Raw genomic sequence first — 25,351 nt, 5'->3', positions numbered from 1 at the left:
CTCCTTTAGGATGGACTGGTTGGACCTTCAGTCCAAGGGACTCTCAAGAGTCTTCTCCAACACCACAGTTCAAAAGCATCAATTCTTTGGTACTCAGCTTTCTTTATAGTCCAATTCTCACACCCATACATGACTACTGGAAAAACCATAGCCTTGACTAGATGGACCTTTGTTGATAAAGTAATGTCTCTGCTTTTTAATATGCTGTCTAGGTTGGTCATAACTTTCCTTCCAAGGAGTAAGCGTCTTTTAATTTCATGCCTGCAATCACCATCTACAGTGATTTTGGAGCCCCCCCAAAATAAAGTCAGCCACTGTTTGCCCATCTATTTGGGAAGTGAAGTGATGGGACCATATGCCATGATCTTAGTTTTCTGAATGTTGAGCTTTAAGCCAACTTTTCACTCTCCTCTTTCATTTTCATCAAGAGGCTCTTTAGTTCTTCTTCACTTTCTGCCATAAGGGTGGTGTCATCTGAATATCTGAGGTTATTGATATTTCTCCCAGCAATCTTGATTCAGCTTGTGCTTCCTCCAGCCCAGCATTTCTCATGATGTGCTCTGCATATAAGTTAAATAAGCAGGATGACAATATACAGCCTTGATGTACTCCTTTTCCTATTTGGAACTAGTCTGTTGTTCCATGTCATAGTCAATAAAGCAGATGTTTTTCTGGAAGTCTCTTGCTTTGGAAATTTGATCTCTGGTTCCTCTGACTTTTCTAAATCCAACTTAAACATCTGGAAGTTCATGATTTACATACTGTTGAAGCCTGGCTTGGACAATTTTGAGCATTACTTTACTAGCATGTGAAATGAGTGCAATTGTGTGGTAGTATGAACATTCTTTGGTATTGCCTTTCTTTGGGCTTGGAATGAAAACTGACCTTTTACAGTCCTGTGGCCACTGCTGAGTTTTCCAAATTTGCTGGCATATTGAGGGCAGCACTTTCACAGCATCATCTTTTAGGTTTTGATATAGCTCAACTGGAATTCCATCACCTCCACTAGCTTTGTTCATAGTGATGCTTCCTAAGGCCCACTTGACTTCACCAGGATGTCTGGCTCTAGGTGAATGATCACACCATCGTGGTTATCTGGGTCATGAAGATCTTTTTTGTATAGTTCTTCTGTGTATTCTTGCCACCTCTTCTTAATATCTTCTGCTTCTGTTAGGTCCATACTGTTTCTGTCCTTTATTGTGCCCATCTTTGCATGAAATGTTCCCTTGTTATCTCTAATTTTCTTAAAGAGATCTGTAATCTTTCCCATTCTATTATTTTCCTCTATTGCTTTGCATTGATCACTATTTTGGCTCAATTTTCTTCTTCAGGGTTCTGCAATCCCCAGATTTATCAATGACAATGATAAATTGTTTTATCATTTATCAAGAATTTGATATTTGTATTTATATTATATGATATTTAAAAATCATGTTATCAAATATTATCAAATAACTACTAAGATATATTATATATTTATATTTAACATGATCAAGAATCATGACATTTATCATTTATGAAGAAATATCTTCCCTTTATGCATATTATTAAAAACCTGTTTTATTTTTTCAAAAACCTAATTAAACCTACCCTTTTCTAATTTTCTGAGTTCTTCCGCATTATAATTACCCTGAACTTAAATATATTTTCACTCATTGCTGATGATTATTCTCTCAGCACAGAGTGACTGTATGAAAACAACATATTATTTAGAATTAGAATACCTAGGTTTCGGTCCCACTTCTTGCCATTTTTTGACTGTCATCTTGGATACAACAATAATCCCTCTTAGCATCTTCCTGAGTTGGTGAATCATAAAGTGTTAGCCCGCCTCATGGAGTAGTTATAAGGAGAACTGATCACGTTTTCTTAGATCAGTAATGTGCCAGGTACAGTCTTGAACAACAGAGATTTGAACTGCACTGGTCCACTTAGATGTGGATTTTTGTCAATAGTAAATGCTACAGTTTAGAACCAACCGCTGGTTGGTTGACTCTGTGACTACAGAGAAATCATGTACATAGAGGGCTGCCTGTAAGTTACACTTGGAGTTTCAACTGCACTGAGGCTCAGTGACCCTGACCCCCTGAACTGTATATCATCGATGTCTTTTTCTTCAGACTATTTCTGCAATAAACCATCAGTGCAAACGTTTTGTTCTAATCACCAAAAGGAAAGGGCTAGGAATAATAACCAGTTATATTATTAGCAAACATTTTAAAGTTCTGATAGTGGATATTCTATCTCCCTTTGCTGTGCAGGTACCAACTACACACCCCTACCCTTATAAATGTTGCATGAAATACACGGGTTCACCTGAGAAGCTCATTGGTATCCGTACTTTTATAAAACGTGTTTTTTGAGTGTTTAAAACTTTTTCCTTATCAGGTCATCAACACCGGCCAAAGCATGGCTCCAAATATTGGTGTGGAAATAATGATACCAAATTCTTTTAGTCCCCGAACCGATAAGCTGTTCAACATTTTGGATGTCCAGGTAAAAATGGTGTTCCTTCCTTTCTTCTAAGTCATATTGCTAAAATGGAGGGTTGTTACCCTACTTCAGTCACACTTGGTCTCAGCTATGAATTCACCATGCGTTTGTTTTGTACACTTTGATTATTGCATTACAACTGTGTGATTACAGTGGAATCTCTACATGTGACAATAACAAAATTATGCTCTATCTTTTGGTAGATGTTCTTTGATTGGATTCTCCATAAAGCTTGGGACCAATGTTGAAAAATCAGTACTTCAGCCTTTTATTATCAAATAACTACTAAGAATCAATATTCTTATGTTGATTCTATCTGACTTATTTTTACCTTCCCAGTTTTAAGACAAGCAATCAGCAAATAAATCCACTCAGTAGATTTGAGAGGTAATCCTTAAAAATCCTACTTGAATTCCAGATTGAGATGGAAGGGCAGGCTGCTGTAACACTTTACTGTGTGTCTAGAGCCAAAGACATGTTCAGTTTCATGCTAATGTTCAGTTTTCATACTGCCCTAATTTTTTTAAGGTTCAGGCCCTTTGATAAATTTAGGACTATATCAAGCCTCTAAAATTTTTCTGAGTTTTATTGCATTTTTTTAACCACAAAGATTTAACCTCTCCCAAATCTGTCAAAAAATATTTTCATATAATTTTAGAAGTATTTGATATATTTCTGAAAAGGTAAGCTGTGAAAGGTAAGTTTTAAAGCCAGGTAGCTGTTGTTCTTGCCAATATACCGGGTAAGAGTTTTCTTGCTTTCTGTCTTTGTAGACTACTGCTGGAGAATGCCATTTTAAGAATTATCAAAGAAAGTGTGCATTGGACCAGAAAAAAGGCACAATGGAGACCCTCAAAGATATATTCAGATTTCTGTCAAAGACTGATAAGAGGCTCCTGGTAAGTTTAAGTGTTTTGCTTTCCAACGTCCAGGACTGAAACACTTAAAATCATGGACCAAGAGGTTTGAACTGTCAGCTGAGTAGAGGAGAGAAGCCAGGTCAGGTAATGTTCTTGTGTTGTGAGGAGCAGGCATGATTGGAGAGCTGAGATACACCCAGGGTTAAATATATACTATATACTGCTGCTGCTGCTGCTAAGTCGCTTCAGTCGTGTCTGACTCTGTGCTGACATAGACGGCAGCCCACCAGGCTCCCCTGTCCCTGGGATTCTCCAGGCAAGAACACTGGAGTGGGTTGCCATTTCCTTCTCCAATGCATGAAAGTGAAAAGTGAAAGTGAAGACGCTCAGTCATGTCCGACTCTTAGCGACCCCATGGACTGCAGCCCACCAGGCTCCTCCATCCATGGGATTTTCCAGGCGAGAGTACTGGAGTGGGGTGCCATTGCCTTCTCCTATACCATACTAGTCATTATTTATTTAAGTGCCCAATTCATGCCAACCAGACATTTGTGCCAGACCCTTTAGGGGGTTGGTCAAGATGTTGTCTTCAGCTGAACAAACTCTGGTTGCATGAAATTTCCACTCTTTTTCATTTTAGTGACTATATGGGGGGGGGGGGGGCGGACAAGGAAACCCTCCAAAGGATCCAAGTTTGATCATAGAACATGTAACTAAGCAAATACTCTCATGTGTTTTTTCCTATCCCAGAATATTTTCATAAAAATAATGAAACATATAATACAGTTCGAATACTTGTTTTTGTTATAATTTACTATAAATATTTGTGTTTTCTTTGAAGCAAGATCATTTTTAAGTGCCACTAATGAAAGCATATCCTTAATTCCATGTTTATAGCAAGATAAATTTTTGCAAAAGCCAGAAATGAGAGCAGATCTTGAATTCCACGTAAAATATTTTAGCCATCTTCTTTAAAATGTTGAAATTTTAACATAGCTCTTTTGTATTCTTTTTAAGTACTGCATGAAAGCTGATCCATATTGCTTAAATATCTCATGCCATTTTGGGAAAATGGACAGTGGAAAAGAAGCCAGTGTTCACATTCAGTTGGAAGGTCGGCCATCCATTTTAGAAATGGTAAGTCTATGATACAGTGGCAACTTTGTGGATAAGATTTCAGACAGACCTTACAAACACAACCATCTTATACAGGTAGGATGGTAAGTAAGGAGGCATTCAACAAATTAAGAAGGTATGATTGACTGTAAAATCTGGAATGAAATTCTAAAACTGTTCCCATTTATCACTTCAAAATACACTGTCTAAATGACATGGTTTTAGTAACTAAACAGATAACATAGACTATAAAATAGACTATAATTAAGAGATTTTAGAAAGCATGTCCAACTATTTATGACTGTCACTCAAATCAGTTAGCTGCCTCAACATTTCATATATCCTTAAGTTATTTACAAATTATGCTAAAAGACCTACTATTGTATATAGTATACATTTACTAAAAATTAAGACTTCCATAAAATCTAAAACATCAAAATTTAACAAAACACATACAAGAACACAAACACACTTTTAAGGACATGAACTTTGAAGGCTTGAATTAAAAATTACCTAAATACATGTTAGACTTCTTCTTGGAAAGGAGTGTGTATATTTATGAGAAGTACTTTGAGATACAATTTTCTTATCTGATCAATATGGGTAATAGATCTTTTTCAGAGTTGTTCAGATGAGATGATCTTTATAAAGAACTTAGTACATAGCACATAATAAGCCAAAGGAAAGGACAGCTATCATGTTCTGTTAAGAGGAGAAGTTGAAATTACCACAAGGTGGTTAAGAGGAAGACACATCAGACAGGGAAATATGAGCGCTCCATTTTAGTTGTAAGTTATTTAGACTTTTGCAGTCTGCCTTCTTACTCTCCAGGGTCAGTGTTCTCACCAGTGGGTGCCAGTGGCATTTTGGACCAAATACTTCTTTGTTGCCAGGGGCCATCCTGTGCTAGTAGGATGCTTATCAGAATAGCTGGCCCCTACCCGCTAAATGCTAAGCACCCCTTCCCCATGCCTGCCAGCTGGAAATGGCTCCAGACGTAAATGACCATCCTCCAGGGTACAGAATCATCCTTGGTGAAAAGCACTGCTCCAGCTAAAGCACATAATTTATTTTTAGCTTAAAATTCTGCATGTTCTCTCCAAAATGTTAAATAACCTTTAGACAGTAGTTTTAACATTTGCAGGTCATAGACTTCTATAAGAATTTGATCAAAAAATATAGTCTCATCTACCCTAATGAATGCACATATGAAAAAAAAAATCTCAATTTTGAATAAAATTTCAAAGGGCCTTAGAGTTTGTGAAGCCCATCTACAGATGTCTAAGCCCTGAATTCTTGGTTATGAAGTCCCTCTCTCGGTGAGATAGTCAAACTGAATTCATCCAGTGATTTTATTTTTGAATGCTATAAATATTTGTACCAGATTTTTTCATTATAGCATTTGATATACTATCTGTATTTGATCAGATCTGATCAAATACAGATAGTATACCAAATACTATAAGAAAAGCCCAAATAAAATTAATTTGAGGAAATGTTTATCAAACAAAGAAAGTCTTCCCTAACGAAAAAATATACTAATAACTATCAAATAATATTTAAATATTAATTAATACAAAGGACATGCCCTTGGAACTAAAGGAAGCATTGCATTGCAATTAAATACAAATGGTGAAATAAGTTGGAGAAGATAAATTGTGAAAACTTAGTTTCTCATGATCATTACCTGCTATATGTTTTCATGAAATAAAACTATGTCTCTTTTCTTTAAACAGGATGAGACTAAAGCATTGAAGTTTGAAATAAGAGCAACAGCTTTTCCGGAGCCAAATCCCAAAGTTATTGAACTAAAGAAGGATGAGAATGTTGCACATGTAAGATTACCTTTTTAACTGAAACATAAAGATTATGGGAAAAAATATTGCTAGGGTGTTTTGTCAGGAAAACCACAGAGAGCCTAAAATACTTTACTGGGGAGCGGCGTTTTCTACAACTGTCAGGAAGGAACGAAACAGCTCTTTCAGAAGGTGATTTTGGTAGAATGAATCGGAGGAAGAACCACAGACACGGCACATTACACTCCCTGTTTCTGGTAAACATTTACCAATGTTTACTATGGTTGTGTTAGAACAGAGAGAGAATGGGAAGGACTATTCTAAATACTATTGGGGAAAATAGAGGGACTTCAAAGGAAATAGAGGCAAGTTTTTTAAATGGTGGTTCTTTCTTTTGGTTAATTTATGTAGGTTCTCCTCGAAGGACTACATCATCAAAGACCTAGACGCCATTTCACTATAATGATTATTTCAAGTAGCTTGCTACTTGGACTTATTTTGCTTTTCTTCATTTCTTATGTTATGTGGAAGGTAAGTCTTTAATCATTACCAATGTTGAACCACTCAAAATTCTATTCTTGAATTTTCTCAAAGCCAACTTGTGACTCCCACATTACTAGATTTAAGTATTTCAGTATTTTTAATGTTAACTTTACATTCCTAAGTGGACTGATATTTAATAGTATTGATCACATGTTTCTCTTAACTTCAGTACCAAAGTCTTTCTAGAAAAATATGCTTTCTTAAAGATAACTGATTTTCAATGAATATTCAATATAACAGTTTTTTTATGTATTTATTTATTTTTAAAATTTATTTGGTTGCACTGGGGCTTAGTTGTGGCACCTGATATCTTCCGTATTAGTTGTAGCATTCAGGATCTTTAGTTGCAGCATGCAAACTCTTAGTTGCAGCATGTGGGATCTAGTTCTCTGACTAGGGATCGAACCCAGGCTCCCTGCATCGGGAGCATGGAGTCTTAGTCAATAGACCACCCAAAGCATTTGGAAAGCACTGCACATTTATATGCTGAATTTCAGAAACCCTATAGTAACAACAAAACAAGGCTGTATCTCCCAAACTAATTTTTACTGACTACAATTGTCATTGACTGTTTAGACATTTAATATGTTCATAACTATACAGCAGTGATCATACAATGTTATTTTCAGGCTGGCTTCTTCAAAAGACAGTACCAATCTATCCTACAAAAAGAAAACAGAAGAGACAGTTGGAGTTACATTAACAGTAAAAGTGATAAAGATGATTGAAGACATGTCAAGTTAACAGAACAACTCAGGTTACAATATATTAAAAAAAACATTTTAGATATTGTTTACAAGAAACTTGTAAACAGACTTAAAGACTTACAGACTTCATGTACTTCTTTTAATAATGACCATGTGACATATTATGTCTTCAGCATTGCTTGGACTTTTCAACTCCATTATCTTTGGATATATTACAGCATTACCTTTGGAGTTATTTTCTCTCAGACGATAATCTTGCAGCTCTTAAATGGATTTAAAAACACTAACGCATCAACTTATTCAAGAGAAGTAATCCCTGGAAGATATCTTGAAAGTGCTTCTGAATTAAAATTATGTGGAGGAAGTAAACAACTCATCTGGAGAAGACTTAGGCTTTTAGTATCATTCCTTTAAAAGAAATACCATTCACCATATGTGTTTGCTTTGGTAAAATTAATTCCACCCAGTAGGCAATGACTCATTCCTAATAGCTCTCTGAGGATTGTTTGGAATATGTTCTCTAGAAATATTTAGCAGAAGTTTTCAACAAGCTGTCACCAAATTTTCTAATGAATAGAAAAGAACCACTTTCATTTTGAAGCAGATATCTTTAAAGACACTGATTTTTAATCTATTTCCTATGAACTTTGATCAGCAAGCAGTCTATGAATATTATCGCCTGATGAACAAAATTCAGACTGAACTTATACACTGGTTTGAGCTTAAAGGGGTGATTTCTGGATAATTATTGTTTATACAGCCATATATTTTTTTCTTTCTGTACATATATATATACATAATAAGTTTCTAAAAGAACATATATTTATATAGGTGTAAATCCAATGTCTTTCTGTAACACAATTTTATCAAGGTAAAGGTACTGAAGAGTAAATTTTAAAAATCCATCTTTAGTCAAATTTTTTGTTTATAAAAACAATACTTAGAATTCTAATTTATATTCTAAAACAGATTGAATGTTGCACTTTAGCTGATATTAGAAATATAAATACACTGATATATGTAAAATATGAAAACTGTACCTCACTAATTTTTTAAAAATCAGAGCCTTCCAAAGATGATGTTGGGGACAAATATTTCATACAAATTAGATACTGTTTAAAATGCGGACTGTTAAAATTCAGCAAACAGGTAAATTCTAATTTGGATGTTATTCTTTTCTCCTCAAGTGTAAGTATGAAATGTGCTTTCACCAGTACTATAAGGGCATTCTCTTCTGCATGGAACTAGAAAACAAAATTCACAAATTTAACTGTAAATTGAAAAATGTAGATTTAGCTTGGATAAAAATATGACATTAAAATTTCCATGTTTTAGTGATAAGTGAAATATTTTATGTTTTTTGCTGATCTTACATACTTTTATAATGAAGTAGTTTCTTTCTGGGTCTAAAATAATTTATCTTTAAATGCCTCTTCATTTGCAAATAAGTCTTTTTTTTATAATATTTATTCTTGCATATGAACTAAATGCTGATAACTGCACAACATAACGTCATCTGATTTGTTCCTACATCTAACTTGATATGAAGGTTGTGGCCAAATTTTCAAAATCTGTTATGGGATGTGATAAGTTAGGGGCCAGTCTTTACTGTTATGGAAAAGGATTTCTTCATATAAGGTCCCTGCCAATAGCTGTCTTCCTCAGACTGCTTCATTTCTGTTATCTGTTCACATATTGTGGCTGGAAAAGGAGAAATGCACAGCAATCGGTGAAGGCATTTGAGCAGCGAGACCCAGTGAGCATGAAACCTTCTTAATTTGGTGTGTAACCAATAGAAATTAAAATTTTTAAAGTAGTTCTTTCAAGAAAATATCTAGGCTCATTGATAGAAAATCAAATCCAAATTTAGAGCTGCTTTCTCAAGGATGATCCCTGAGGAAATTTAAATCTAGTTCTTTCCTACTAGAAATAACAGCATTTCAGGTTGCACTGAGTTCAGTGTAAACAGCATGCTAGAATCATCAGACAGCAGGGCTTTCAGGAACAAGAGGAACACAGCTACCTACGGGGCCACATTATGACTCCTTGTATATTTTGCATACTTTGTGTATAATGGACTTCAAACTCGAATCACTTTGAGTTTTCAACTTTCAGAGACCGTCACAAAATTGGTGCTATAACTTTTATCCATCTTTTTTGTTTTTGCCAAGTAGTCTACATATTCGAGATTTTGAGGAAAAAAATAGTACTATTTCTGGTTATATGATTTCCTAAATGCGTAATTTTGAAATATAATCTTGCTGGAATACTTACCTCATCAGGATATCAGAACATTCTTACATGAACTCTGATCTCTTGGCACCAGGCTATCGAAATTTAACATCAGAACTGATGGACTCAAATCCAGGAAGAAAGAATCCAAATTATTTCACTTTGGAATTAATCTAGGTTAAATATTGATATATCTTGTTTAAATTTCAAATACCGGAGATGTTTATTTTCCATTCCAATAAATACTCTCCAAAAACCAAAATTTCAGTTGTTTTGTATATATTTCATGTCTTATATTTTTAAGTTTAGAAGCTAATTTTAGTAACAAAAAATAGCAATTTTAATTTCTTTTCGAAATAGAGATGTTTTCCTTATTAAAATATCTGATTAATTAAAATATAACATATCCTTTCATATTAAAATTCTAGTTTCCACATTCCTCTTATAAACAACTACATGTTACTTTGGAATCATTCATTTCTTCCATGCTTCTTCCATAAAGATTGATAAGTCTTGGGTGTACTCTGTAAAGAATATAATATACATGACAGATTATTTCATTAAGCTATCATTCTGTTATTTTTCATACATAACACCTATTGAATGCAGTGCATACTGCCAAATTCAAATCTAACGATAACCAACAAACATATATTCATGGCAGAGCTGCCATCTAGAAAAAAATGCAGGGCCTGATAAATCAGTAGCACTAATTCCTGTAAAGCCCAGTAAATTGTGGCTGTAGAAAGCTCACATCTTGCAGGCCACTCAAGGAGCCCTGCACACTTCCACTCACAGAGTCATAATACTTACGGAAAATGAATTTGCCTGTTTATAACCAGTTGCTCTTGCTAATAAATATTATGTAAAATTGTTCTTATGTAAAGTATGCTTTGGAAAGATGATAAAAGCAAACTGCTGAACACAAGTATTTGTTGTGGGTAAAAGGAAATTTTAAAAGTGGTTACAGGATGCTTGGGGCGGTGCACTGGGATGACCCAGAGGGATGGTATGGGGAGGGAGGTGGGAGGGGGGTTCAGGATGGGGAACACGTGTACACCCGTGGTGGATTCATGTTGATGTATGGCAAAACCAAGGCTATGGTTTTTCCTGTGGTCATGTGTGGATGTGAGAGTTGGACTGTGAAGAAGGCTGAGCGCCAAAGAATTGATGCTTTTGAACTGTGGTGTTGGAGAAGACTCTTGAGAGTCCCTTGGACTGCAAGGAGATCCAAACAGTCCATTCTGAAGGAGATCAGCCCTGGGTGTTCTTTGGAAGGAATGATGCTAAAGCTGAAACTCCAGTCCTTTGGCCACCTCATGCGAAGAGTTGACTCACTGGAAAAGACTGATGCTGGGAGGGATTGGGGGCAGGAGGAGAAGGGGATGACAGAGGATGAGATGGCTGGATGGCATCACTGACTCGATGGACGTGGGTCTGGGTGAACTCCGGGAGTTGGTGATGGACAGGGAGGCCTGGCGTGCTGCGATTCATGGGGTCGCAAAGAGTCAGACATGACTGAGCGACTGATCTGATCTGATTGTAAAGTAAATAGCCTCTAATTAAAATAAATAAATTTAAATTAAAAAAATAAAAAAGCAAAAAAAAGTGGTTACAATTTTAAATTGTAACCATCTGCTGTTCAAATGACTTCATGAGGTATAAGATCTTAATCTATTTTTAAAAATTCAAAGTGGAATTTTCAGACATACATTATCTGTATAGTTTATGAAGAATGGTAATTTGGAATGCCAACATAGAGACTCATAACCAAAGAAAATGGTTGTACATAACAACTGGTGAATAAATAAAAAGTTATACTTTTTATTAAAATTGTACATGTGTCTTTTTATGTGTTCCTGATTTACCATCTAGCCAGCTGCCTGCTTCAATGGTATAAATGGAAACTTCTTGTAACTATCAGTTCCCTGTCTGACAGACATATAAGGTGGTGAATACTTACTTACCTAACATGGACCTCTGATGCAACTTGCATTAAATCACCATCTACATTCCAAGGGAAACAGTTTCCTGAAGCAGTTTCATGTGGTCCATGATCTTCCTCTGGATGGTGTCCACTGCTGTTACTCTTTGGGCAAACTTTTACTTCTTCAACAGTGTAAGTATCAACAAATGGAAAATTGAACTAAAAACAAATTAATGCAAATAACCTTGGTACTTGCTTTATACCTAACTGTAATGCAAATTAGCAAAGTTCACTGCGCTCTCACCTGCAACTAAACATCAGTGTTCATGCTGATGTTTTTACAGCTTTGAAACCTATCAGTATCAGTCTCTTTGGATGAAGCCTTTTCTGAAGCTTTGCAAGTTCATTCAGATCTAGCAACTGGCAAAATTATTTTCCGACAAATAGTACATGTCTATGAAACTGTATACAATAATTTCTAATTAAAGAGTAAATATTTAATACTAGTCTATTTTTATAAAGGATTTATATAATCCACTGAATTAATTATTGTCAGCTAGTTTAGCTGATGTAAACACAATCTAGAATAAGTTTCACATTTGGGATTTCATTACGAAAAGTTTAACTTATGAAGGTGAAAAGAGAAAGTAAGTCTATCCTGTGTTATTTTTGCCAGTGTTTGCCTGCCTCACCCTCACTTTAAAGATAGACACAAGTTGTAAGATAATTAGGGTTGCTTTCTGACCACTCGTGAATGATGAGACATCAGCTTCATATTTCATCCTTTCTTAGCCATACTACCCAAAGCAATCTATAAATTTAACGTGATCCCTATCAAATTACACACGACACTTTTCACAGAACTAGAACAAATGATCCTAAAATTTATATGGAACCATCAAAGACTCAGGATTGCCAAAGCAATCTTGAGGAAAAGCAACAAAGCAGGAGGCCTAATCCTCCAGACTTCAGACAATACTACAAAAAGCTACAAGAATTGAAACTGTGTGGTGGTATTGGCACCAAAACAGACATATGGATCAATGGAACTGAATAGAGTGCCCAGAAATAAGCCCACACACCTATAGACAGTTAATGTTTGACAAAAGAGGCAGGAATATACAAGAGGGAAAAGTCTGTAATCCACAGAGACAGGCCTTGGGAGAAACCACACCTACACTCCCTGTGGTATCTGTTAATGGCAGCCCTAGAAAACTACCACAATAACCAAAACATGGGAAATCTGGTGAAGGATGGCAATAGGTGAGGATGTGACACAGGAAAGGGCTAGAATACAAGGGGCCATGTGTTCTTCAATGAGAACGTTCAATGTCATCTTGATGACAGTAAGATTTAAGAATTAGAAAAGGGATAAATCATATCTGTATTTTAGAAATATCTGTCTAGAAGGAAGTGTGGAAGATAAGACCAGAGAAAAGAAAGACCAGAAGGAGGCTACTGTAAGCAAGAAGGGATTAATTGGTGGACTGGTTGTAAGAAATGAGGGAGCAGGGTCCAGAGTAACTCCAGGATGGGCAGAGAGTGGTGCTGTTGCCCTGTGTAGGGAAACATGGAACACCATCAGGGGAGAGGGCAATAAGGTAAACAGTGGATGTGCTCGATTCAAGATGCCTGTGAGTTCAATAACCTTAGCACACAGAAAGACACAGTGATCCTGCAGATCAGAAGAGAGGAGAGAGCCCTTGGTAGTGTGCAAAGTTCAGATAGTGGTTCAAGCAGCGGAAGGCAATGAGGTCACCCAGGAAAAGGTATCATGAAAAGATAAAACTACAAACAAATCCCTGGGGAAGCACCAGCTCTTAAGGGTTTTAAACTCCCTACCAAAAACGAGGGTCAAAGTGAATGCGGAATTGTATGAACAGAGAAAGGTCAGCTACAGGATGGAGTTGAAAGAACTTGAGTAATTTTTACCTTCTATCTATTTTACACAGAGATGGGAAAGGCAAGATGTGTCACCTACAAATAACGGTTTTCAATACGTTCTACAACTGTTGGCATACATGAACATTCAGTTCAACCTGGTAAAGACGGTTCAGAGACCTAGACTGTTGCTCTCTTTGGGCTGAAGTGCTGCATTTCCCTTCCTGGATACCAGAACTGCTACTAGACAGTAGACAATATCATTTTATATTTATCTTGTCTTTATAATCTTACATAATTTATATAGACTTCCATTTTTGAACATATCAGCATGAAGAGACTATATACACATGTATACGTATATATGTACATCTATAATTTTTTAACAAATGAAATCAGTCACCTTGAGAATCAATCACATTATTCTTACTATATATCATTAAACAAAACATTTTAGAATTTCTTTGCAAAACATTACAGGACAATAGCATGGACTTGAATTTTTGGAAAGAGCTAAGCCAATGAGTTAAATCTAATGAAACACACACACAGGCAACAGTTTCTTGTATCACAAGCAAGATATGACTGGTCAAGTACATGAGAAAAAATGTTATATTGTGCATCACATGGTCTCCTTTCGAAATAGTTATTTTCCTATAGATACAGAATTATATTTACTACTATGTTCATATTTTTATAGTAAGCATCTATTACTTTTAAAGTCAGAAGAAAGCTACTTTCATATTGAAAAAAAAGGATTAAAGAAAAGTTACCTAAGACATTTGCCTATTAGCCATTCCAAAAGAGAACTTCCAAAAGTAGTTTGTGCAATCATGCATCCCTAAAATAAATACCAGCTTCTCAAGGAAAGTATCTTAAGGTCATTACTCCTTTAAATTCTCAGAATTATTTAATAGAAAAAGTTTATACCAAGGTAATGACATTCATTATCTCTTGGAATATAGAATTTTGAGTGCTTTTTATATCGCTATTTTGCTTCTATTTTCTGATTTAGAAAAAAAGCAATGGAAATGTATTGCTTCAGGATTAAGAAAAATAATAAAGTTGCAAACAAAATTAGCAACATTTGAAAAGGAATACATTTCTTTAAAAATCAATAAATCACTATTTCCCAAAATACATCCATAAAGTTATTAGTTAGTCTCACAACCTACATTATATCTGCTTTTGTCCACTTTGTCTCCTTAGAGATTTATGTTTAAGGAAAATAGGACTATATCTAATTGTTATAACTTCCTAAACATTTAATTCAGTTGGTTGCTCAACAAACATTGATCAAATAATGTGGTAGGCAGAAGAGAACCAAAACTTCATGAGGCCTGCTCGAGAAAGTTTAAAATTATAAAGAAGCAAAAATGGGAGCCTTGCAGTGACTCCCTACGTAAGCAAGATTTAGTGCTGGTCACCAGCTGAATTTACTCTCCTCCTCCCACCTGTTCTCCCCCAACTACAGCCAGGCACAATTTTATACCTGTAAGAAGGTGTGAGACTGTATGGTTTTACATGCCTACTATGTACTTCAAGATTCATAATTTCAGAAATTCACATATTTATGGATCAGTTTCCTAATACCTGACTCAAAGTACCTGCCAAAAGAATATGGCTTATAATAGTTGTTGCTTCTCTTTAAAACAAATCTCTTAAGTGGAAATATAATAAGTTTCCCTATCTCTACAAAAACCACACACATCTAAGTTTAGAATAAAATAACAGCTATATAAAAGTGGTGTATTCTAAAGTATATTTCTGCAAATTTATTTCAATCAATGTAAGTAGGCAGATCTTGAACAAATGAAAGGAAAATCCAAAGGTCACAACTTTAGAGGGAGTCTGATGTCATAAAATCAAGAAGATTAAAAATCTTAGGTTTCGCTCTCCTCATTTTGAACAGCTGAGTGTAATTTTATCCTTAACTTACTCCACATTTCAGTATAACACTACATTTTCTATTTTCTCTTGGCACACGCACACATAAAATATATATAACCACCAACCCACAATTCAAAAAAGGCCAATCTGTATTAATACTGGTGGATACTTTTCAAAATTTGAAGAAAGTGCAAACTGGAAAAAAAAGAAAAGATTAATGTATTCAGAAGAAAATAAAGCCTTCTTACAAGGCAGGACTTGGTGTCAATTCTGCCAGCATCTCACTCCCCATGATTAACTGCTTTGCACATAAGTAATCCACATGCTTTAGTGTACCTGGTTTTTAATACTCGCATATCTTTTCAGGTGTTTTATAAATTCTGGTCGAGAAGTGTTTCGTGCAGTTATAAGAGCCATGCTTCCATTATTTAATCTGAAATTAAATATTTGTATTTGACATCAAAACATTTATTAAGAGATTATATCAGAAATTACTCTGTATCATTCTTTCTAATAAATAACGTTTACTAGAAGTTGTAGGCAAGTCAGATAAATAACATTTTATTTACCTAAAATTCTTAAACCATATTTTGCTGCATTCTTCTTAAAATGAAACAGCCTTTCAGATTAGTTTTATTAGACAACCAACTTCCTTCTCACCAAGCACTGACATTAAGGGCTTTTAAAAAAACGGAATCATCATGCATCCTATTCACATATCAAGACATAATTTGAAATGTACTTACTTAGGGAGTGTTTTGTTTTTTAACGATGTGTTGTAAAATAGTTAATCAGTACAAATGGTGAAACAACTAGTTCAACGGCTTTAAAAATCTAACGTTTGATTTAAACATTTATTTAAGGGCAGGTCTAAGTGACAGGAAACCAGATAAATCAAAGCGGCCCTTGGATGGATTAACTGGAGTGAACATACACTACCATACATGTTCAGTTAAATGACTGCACATTTTAATCTTGCATAACTGTTTGGTTCAATATAAGAGGCTGCAAATTTAGAGGTGTGATTTAGTGCCAAAAGCCACTCACAGATGCATCTAGCTTTAGAAGGCAGTTTGCAGAAACATGTGCAAATGACTCCTAGGCTCAGTTTCAGTGCAAATATAAAGTCATTCCAAGAATAACAACAACGACATAAAAAAGAGCTCTTTAAATCTTACGGAACCTCAGGTTAGAGCTGTAAAGGACCCTGGAGATTATCCAGTCATTCACTCAACTTACGGAGAATGAAAAGAAGTCCCCAAGTTTAAGTGATTGGTTCAAAGACAGAAAAACAAAAATGATCACTGGAACCAGAGCCCTTCATTCAGGGTCCATAATTCCTTTTACCCATCATGTCACCTCTTCCCAACTGGAAATGAATAGTCAATGATACCAAAACATGAGTGTTTTGTGTGTTCTTGATTTTAATTCTTTAGTTTTCCTGTGTGTACCTTTCAATACTTATTAATAGTTGAAACACATGCTATGTGCCTAGCACCCTTCTCAATATTTCCATATATTACTGCATTTAATCTTAGCAAAATTCGAATACAAAAATAGTTCCTATCAGCAACTTGCACTGATGTATCTAAAGATGAAACTCCTTTGCAATTTCCCTGAATCATTCAGAAGATAAACTTTGAGTATCCTGGTCAGCCAAAGCTCCTACATAAAGGCCCTTGCAAAAATGGCATGTTTGACTACAATCCACAGAAGACATCTCTAACCAGTCACCCTTCTCTGAAAAAGTCATCAATGCTGACTGAACCTGGAGAGTAAGCCATGGACTTTCAGGCCAGCTGGAGAATATCTGGAGCAGCTGGAAGGAGGCATGAACCTACTCCTTCCCAGAGAGCGAGACTACCTCCCCAAAGGTCCTTGAGCAGACGTGAGCGTGGAGATGGTGCAGGGTCAGAGCAGCACCGTGTCATGGCCTGGAGAGCACAGCTTGGGTCAGCCGGCCAGGACCTCACTTCTTGTGGGACGCTTCCTTAGGGAGGCGTCAGCTAAGGTTTCTGAGGGTAGGGGGAGGAAACATCAGGCTCAATTTCTAAATCATACAACCTTCAAAACATTCCTGGCAAGCTTCAGCACTAGAGAGAATTAATGAGGGCCCTGACATCTGGTTTTTAAGTAGTTTCTCTTCTTTTCTAACTTTAGATGTTTTCCTGTTTCTCACCTTCCTATCATTAGTCAAGGAAAACATTCTAAATCATCCCTTTGCCAGCATTAATCCTTCAGGTTAAATATTTTGCAGGGAAGTTGAAACTAATCATTAAAATAATGTTCAGATCAGATTAGATCAGTTGCTCAGTCGTGTCCGACTCTTTGCGACCCCATGAATCGCAGCACGCCAGGCCTCCCTGTCCATCACCAACTCCTGGAGTTCACTCAGACTCACATCCATCGAGTCAGTGATGCCATCCAGCCATCTCATCCTCTGGCGTCCCCTTCTCCTCTTGCCCCCAATCCCTCCCAGCATCAGAGTCTTTTCCAATGAGTCGACTCTTCACATGAGGTGGCCAAAGTACTGGAGTTTCAGCTTTAGCATCATTCCTTCCAAAGAAATCCCAGGGCTGATCTCCGTTATGAATTGCCAAAGTACGTACATAAGTCATTGTTTTATTCTACTTTAAGGAAAAATTTAGATGTGATAATATTACACAACATTCATCACCCTTTCTTCTATGCTCTAGAGGAATGTAAGAGAAATATTTTCAGACCAATGATGGACAACTACATGAAAAGTATGTACAAGAGATGGAATAACTATCGCTTGTGGATAAAATGATATATAAAATGTCTCACAAAAATGTGGGCAGTATATTCAGATGCATCACTATTCATACTAAATACAACTAAAATATTTCCTTTGATTAAAGTATCATACATACACACATACATGCCATTCTTGCTAAGGATGTTTACATCTGCACTAAAATTCAAAGTCAGGGACAGCCATAATAAGTATCAGAATTAAACAATGTTCTCAGTGACTGGTAAATAACATAAATAAAAGAGCAAAATGGGCATAAATAACACAATAAGATCATGTCAATAAAACCCAAAGAATATTATTTTAGCTTCAGTGATATTAAAACATCAGAGTTATTATTTTTCCAGTATAACAGTTGTTCTCAGCCTACTCTGATGACAAATGCCTTAGAATCTCTAATACTATACAGTCAAAGATGACTTCCTCTTGATCATATTCTAGCTAGCCAAGAGTTAGCTGGCTATTCTGACAGATAAATGTGGTTTATAGAAAAGTATCAACAATTCAATAAAAATGCTTACTAACCTGGTATTAGGTGCCAAGCCTCTAGGTGCCACTGAACACTGGCACGGAATTGCCATAATGCTGACATTCAAGAACTGACCCTGGATCATTTGCCACTGATCATTACAATCTAAAGGCAATGGAAGGGATCAGTTATTTTCCCTCACCACAGCAAAATGTCAACAGAGCCTGGCTCAGTTCTCAGGGAGGTAATTTCAGACTCACCAGATTTGGGATATCCTTGTGCCCTCCTAAAAGAAAACAAAAGAGACAAAAACACATCACACACAAAAATGGCATCTATTAAACATGAGATGGTTGTAGAACTCAACATTATAGCTATTAGACAGTACATAAAAATATGTGAATAATTCCATTACTGCATTATTTGATTCTCTGATTTATCAGTAACAATGATTTTGGTTTTTTTTTTTTTTTTTAAGACTACACCACTTCCTTTGTGTGACTTCGAAAAATGTTTTTAGTCTGCACCAGAAATTCTCATGAGGGCACAAACTATGGATTTTGTTTGCTTGTTTTTGGCTCATTGTGTCCAAAATGTCTGGCATAGAGCAGATAATCAATAAACAGCTGTTGAATGGAAAGATGGATGGATAAATGGATGGGTAGATGGAGGGATGGAGTGAACAGTTGCTTCTGAAGGCAAATGCCAAGCTACATGATCTTATAGTATCTGTAGCACTCCATGATTCTATATTCTTCACTAATATGATAGAATAACAACCAAATATCCCAAGTCTAATACACTGTTTATATCAAACTATTTTATGCTTTGGGGCTTCCCTGGTGGCTCAGAGGGTAAAGTGTCTGACTGCAACGCGGGAAACTGGGCTTCGATCCCTGGTTCAGGAAGAGCCCCTGGAGAAGGAAATGGCAACCCACTCTGGTACTCTTGCCTGGAAAATCCCATGGAAAGAGAAGCCTGGTAGGCTTCACGGAGTCGCAAAGAGTCGGACACGACTGAGCAACTTCACTTTCACTTTCATTTTATGCTTTAAAAATAGATAAAGTATATAACCTTCATTGCTAACACTAGCAAGTGGGTACTCTTTCTGCCCCCTTCTGATGCCTATGTCAGAAGTTTTCTCTATCTCCTTTATACTTTAATAAAACTTTATTACATAAAAAAAATAGATAAAGATTCCTGTATTACTTTGAGTGAAGCTTTTAACTTACCTTTCCTCTAAATCCTGAGAGCTGTTAAATGGTAAAAATGATATTTCACATTCTTCTGGCCTACAACATAATGAAAACTGTTTTTAGCAGTCATTGACTCTGGGATATGAAATTTGGGGTTTAAAGAAAAAAGACTTACTTTAGTTTTGCCAGTGCCTTCATGATAGCAAAATCCATCCGCTGGTTAGGGGACATCCATCGATGATTTTCTGCCACAGCCAAAGCTCTTCCACCAAAGCCAAACATGGCTGAGAACCCAAAGCGAAGAAACTTGCCAATGGTGCTGAAGGTACAGACGTCGACTGGCTGTATGTGCCCTTGAATGTTATGCCGAATATTCGTGTCAGTAAATACAGTCAAGACGGCAAACACAGAAGAGCATATTCATTTACTCATGGAAGAAGAAAGTGTCAGGCTACTTTATAATGTAATAAATATGCTGCTTTATCTTCCACTCTTTTTACCTACAGTGACTGCAACTGCCATTTATAGCTTTTTCAGGTACTAAACGAAGAAAAAGAAAGCAGTACATTTTGCAGTTTACTGCTCTTTTAAACAAAACATTGCTAAGGAAGTCAAGTTGAAGTACATGTGCAAAGTACACTCAGATTTAACAGATTTGCATATATTAGTGCTTATATGCTTTATATCAGTAGAGATAATAAAAGGTCTAGTAGAAGGACACAGGCTGGAGATTTTTTTCTTGTGCTTTTTTTTTTTTAATTTTAATAACCAGTCCCAGAGTTCTGATAGTGAAACAACAGTTTCTGATATTGTGCATGGATTTTCTTGAGCTGGTTATAAAGTTGGGATCTTGAATATCATTGTATTTTTTCCTATCCAGATTACAGTAAAACTATATTTTCTACTCTTTAGAGCACCTGTATTGTGAAAAATCATCAGTCAAAATAGTGAAACTTTGACTAAAATTTTCAGTTTTTATTCAAACACTTTTCTGCTTTGAGAGATAAAGAAGCTGTCTTGGCAAGTCTGGAGGAAATAAAATAATCTTCCTTAGAAAACATGAACTTCTTTGGAAGAATTCTTACCCATTATAATGTGCAAAGTTGCAGTTACCACATGTGAAACTCCATGGAGAGAATGTGCCAATACATTAGTAGATCCTGCCAAATCAAATGTAAAATGTGGATGATCAGTGTAGCAAACATTTTATGAGGTTTTTATTTGTCTTTCTTAATGTGGCATGTTACGTTGATTTATTTGGTATGATGAACCATCCTTGTGAACCTGGGATAAATCCCACTTGAACGTGGTATATGATCTTTTTTATGTGTTGTTGAGTTCCATTTGCTAACATTTTGTGGGGAATTTTTACACCTAAATTCAAAGATAATGGCCTGTAATCTTTTTTCAGGGGTGTCATTGTCTGGTTTTGGTATGAGGGTGATGGTGGCTTCATAGAATGTCTTTAAGAGTATTCCTTCCTTTTCTTTTTTTTTTTTTTCTTTCTTTTTTTGGATGCTTTTATTATATCTTTTTAATTTAAATTTATTTTAATTAGAGGCTAATTACTTTACAATATTGTATTGGTTTTGCCATACATCAACATGAATCCACCATGGGTGTACACGTGTTCCCAATCCTGAACACCCCTCCCACCTCCCTCCCCATACCATCCCTCTGGGTCATCCCAGTGCACCAGCCCCAAGCATCCTGTATCCTGCATTGAACCTGGACTGGCAATTCGTTTCTTATATGATATTACACATGTTTCAATGCCATTCTCCCAAATCATCCCCCACCTCCCTCTCCCACAGAGTCCAAAAGACTGTTCTTTACATCTGTGTCTCTTTTGCTGTCTCGCATACAGGGTTATCATTACCATCTTTCTAAATTCCATATATATGCATTAGTATACAGTATTGGTGTTTTTCTTTCTGGCTTACTTCACTCTGTATAATCAGCTCCAGTTTCATCCACCTCATTAGAACTGATTTGAATATATTCTTTTTCTTTTCAATTTTTTTGAAGAGTCTGAGAAGAATTGGTATAAGTTATCCTTGAATGTCTGATAGAATTTGCCTGTGAAGCCATCTGGTCCCAGACTTTTGTTTGTAGGAAGTTTTTTTTTTTTTTAATTACAGATTCTATTTCACTTCTAATTATCAGTCTGTCCAAATTATCTATTTCATTTTAAACTAGCCATTTGCTCTTACTTTATAGAGATGTCACTATGTAATGTTTAAATGAAAAATTACATGGAGGTTTGTAAATTTTTGTTCACATCATAGATGCACACCAGATGGCTACTGAATTATTAATCTTTAAATAACTTAAAAATTAGAAAACAATTTATAGTATCTACTTGCTCACAGCTTCTTCCATTGTGAATGTATATTTTCTACCTGAAAGAGTGTTAGCTATATCGAAATCTGCCCCATCCAACTTTAATAAACAAGCTTCTAACTTCTTTACCAAAAAGAGCACCAACAGTAGAAGGATGGCTCTGGAAAGCAGAGACAAACACATAAACACACAAAAAAGGCCAAATAATAACTAAGAAAAAATATAAAATCACTGTCAAGTACAAGAGATAGGCTTTAAATTCTTTCTAAAGCTCTTTGTGCAAGGTAATGCTCAAAATCCTTCAAACTAGGCTTCAGCAGTACATGAACTGAGAAATTCCAGATGTACAAGCTGGATTTAGAAAAGGCAGCGGAACCAGAGATCAAATTGCCAACATCCGCTGGATCATAGATAAAACAAGGGCATTCCAAAAACACCACCTACTTCTGCTTCATTGACTATGTTAAAGCCTTTGACTGTGTGGATCACAATAAACTGTGGAAAATTCTGAAAGAGATGGGAACACCAGACCACCTGATCTGTCTCCTGAAAAACCTGTATGCAGGCCAAGAAGCCACAGTTAGAACCAGACATGGAACGATGAACTGGTTCTAAATTGGGAAAGGAGTACGTCAAGGCTGCATATTGTCACCGTGCTTATTTAACTTCTATGCACAGTACATCATGTGAAATGCTGGACTGGATGAATCACAAGCTGGAATCAAGATTGCTGGGAAAAACATCAACAACTTCAGATATACAGATGGTACCACTCAAAGGCAGAAAGCAACGAGGAAGTAAAGAGCCCCTTAGTGAGGATAAAAGAGATTGAAAAAGCTGACTTAAAATTCAGACTTCCAAAAATTAAGATCATGGCATCTGGTCCCATCATATCATGGCAAATAGATAAAAAGTGGAAACAGTGACAAATTTCATTGTCTTAAGAGTCAAAAATCACTGCAGATGGTGACTGCAGCCATGAAATTAAACCGTGCTTACTCCTTGGAAGAAAAGCTATGATAAAACTAGGCAGTGTATTAAAAAGCAGAGACATCACTTTGTAGACAAAAGTCAGTACAGTTAAAACTATGGTTTTTCCAGTTAGTCATGCATGGATGTAACAGCTGGACCATAAAGAAGGCTGAGAGTCAAAGAATTGATGCTTTTAAATTGTGGTAGTGGAGAAGATTCTTGAGAGTCCCTTGAACAGCAAGGAGATCAAACCAGTCAATCCTAAAGGAAATCAGTCCTGAATAATCACTGGAAGGACTGATGCTGAAGCCTCAATACTCTGACCACCTGATGCAAAAAGCCAACTCATTGGAAAAGACCCTGATGCTGGGAAAGATTGAGGGCCAGAGGAGAAAGGGGCAACAGAGGATGAGATGGAGATGGTGAAGGACAGGGAAGCCTGAACTGCTCCAGTTCGTGGAGTTGCAAAGAGTCAGACATGACTTAGCAACTGAAAACAACAAAGCTCTTAACCAAGTTGGGGGTCTCTTCTATTATCTGAGATATTGTATCATAGATGAAGAAAACACTTCTTTCCATGGTATCTGCCACAGTATAAGAATCTGTATTGAGACACAGATTTCTCTATATCACTAGGATAATTTAGGATCCATATGAATTTTTCCCACCAGCCTACACAGAAAAAGAGCTCTCTCAAGTCACACCCCTGTAATACTTATGTGTCTGAGATCTTGCGGTAAAGGTCTGTTTTCAAAGGGGAAAATACCAGCTAGCCCATTCCCAGGGAGTAAAAAGGATTTAAAATTAAGAAGTTATCATTTTTCTTGATTTAAGTCCAGTAACTGCCAAGAGCTGTGCTAGCATGGATGTATTGTGTACTACAGCTATCAGGCTTCGCTGGTGGCTCACACAGCAAAGAATCCACCCACAGTGCGGGAGACCTGGGTTCAATCCCCAGGTTGGGAAGATCCCCTGGAGGAGAGCACGGCAACCCACTCCAGTATTCTAGCCTGGAGAATCCCCATGGACAGAGGAGCCTGGCAGACTATGGTCTATCAGGTCACAAAGAGTTGGACATGACTAAGTGACTAAGCACATACACACTATAGCTATCGAGGCAAAGACTAGTCCCCTGGCTTTGCTAGTGAGAAACTTTCCTGTGTGGTCCCTTTGATTTGTCACTTTGAGTGGATATATGCTTGGGTTCTCAGTTGAAGTTGAGACAGTGCAACCATTATCAAACAATACAATAATAATCATGAGGTACCTACCTAAGCATTGAGATTTTCACACCTCTAATGATACCAATGCAAAGAAATGTCCACCTTGACCAACTGGTAAACTGGTTTTAACTGACTCATCAAAAGGTAGTTTATGTTCTGACCCTTGTTACTCAAAATATGTCCCATAATCAAACAGCAATGGCCACATCTCCCTGTTTATTACAATGTTGATTGTGAAGTCCCACTCCATGCCTAACAAGTCATAGTCTGCATTTTATAAGATCTTCAGGTTATGTATAATATAAGGAGAGGTCCTTCTCCAGAATTTATGGTTCAAGGATCAGCTGCATCAACATTATCTGCTAGAGCGTATTAAAAAGGGAAATTTCTGGATTCCACCTCCAACCTTTGGAAAGGGAGTAGCTGGGAGTAGGGCCCAGATGTCCATGTCTTAGCAAGTTTTCCAGGTAACTTTTATGCACTCTAAGGTCTGAGAAAAGTGGTCCAGAAATCTGTTCCTCAGTGGATCTTTACCAGCTGTCAATCACCTCAGTTCAGTTCAGTCGCTCAGTCGTGTCCAACTCTTTGAGACCCCATGAATCGCAGCATGCCAGGCCTCCCTGTCCATCACCAACTCCTGGAGGTCACTCAGACTCACATCCGTTGAGTCAGTGATGCCATCCAGCCATCTCCTCCTCTGTCATCCCCTTCTCCTCCTGCCCCCAGTCCCTCCCAGCATCAGAGTCTTTACCAATGAGTCAACTCTTCGCATGAGGTGGCCAAAGTACTGGAGTTTCAGCTTTAGCATCATTCCTTCCAAAGAAATCCCAGGGCTGATCTCCTTCAGAATGGACTGGTTGGATCTCCTTGCAGTCCAAGGGACTCTCAAGAGTCTTCTCCAACACCACAGTTCAAAAGCATCAGTTC

The 25,351-nt window shown here is 36.6% G+C and overlaps 2 protein-coding genes across 2 annotated transcripts in view; one reads left to right on the top strand and one right to left on the bottom strand.

Moving 5' to 3' along the window:
* The window catches only part of ITGA4 (integrin subunit alpha 4), a 93,870-nt gene extending 83,861 nt beyond the window's left edge, over positions 1–10,009 (top strand). Inside the window, exons 23-28 of the mRNA XM_027556174.1 lie at positions 2,389–2,496; positions 3,267–3,392; positions 4,371–4,490; positions 6,206–6,304; positions 6,677–6,796; positions 7,438–10,009. Coding sequence (XP_027411975.1) covers positions 2,389–2,496; positions 3,267–3,392; positions 4,371–4,490; positions 6,206–6,304; positions 6,677–6,796; positions 7,438–7,536 — 672 coding nt within the window. The 3' untranslated portion in view covers positions 7,537–10,009. The remainder of the gene's footprint in view (positions 1–2,388; positions 2,497–3,266; positions 3,393–4,370; positions 4,491–6,205; positions 6,305–6,676; positions 6,797–7,437) is intronic.
* Positions 9,574–25,351, bottom strand: part of CERKL (ceramide kinase like) — a 136,567-nt gene continuing 120,789 nt past the window's right edge. Inside the window, exons 6-13 of the mRNA XM_027556185.1 lie at positions 20,972–21,046; positions 20,062–20,239; positions 19,923–19,982; positions 18,951–18,976; positions 18,747–18,855; positions 15,782–15,878; positions 11,715–11,893; positions 9,574–10,271 (exon numbers count right to left, since the gene is read on the bottom strand). Of these exons, the coding sequence (XP_027411986.1) occupies positions 10,190–10,271; positions 11,715–11,893; positions 15,782–15,878; positions 18,747–18,855; positions 18,951–18,976; positions 19,923–19,982; positions 20,062–20,239; positions 20,972–21,046 (806 nt within the window). The 3' untranslated portion in view covers positions 9,574–10,189. The remainder of the gene's footprint in view (positions 10,272–11,714; positions 11,894–15,781; positions 15,879–18,746; positions 18,856–18,950; positions 18,977–19,922; positions 19,983–20,061; positions 20,240–20,971; positions 21,047–25,351) is intronic.

This window comes from Bos indicus x Bos taurus, chromosome 2 (genome assembly GCF_003369695.1).
Source record: "Bos indicus x Bos taurus breed Angus x Brahman F1 hybrid chromosome 2, Bos_hybrid_MaternalHap_v2.0, whole genome shotgun sequence".
Taxonomy (NCBI): Eukaryota; Metazoa; Chordata; class Mammalia; order Artiodactyla; family Bovidae; genus Bos; species Bos indicus x Bos taurus.
Note: the sequence above shows the minus strand (reverse complement) of the source record. Positions and strands in the feature narration are given on the sequence as shown.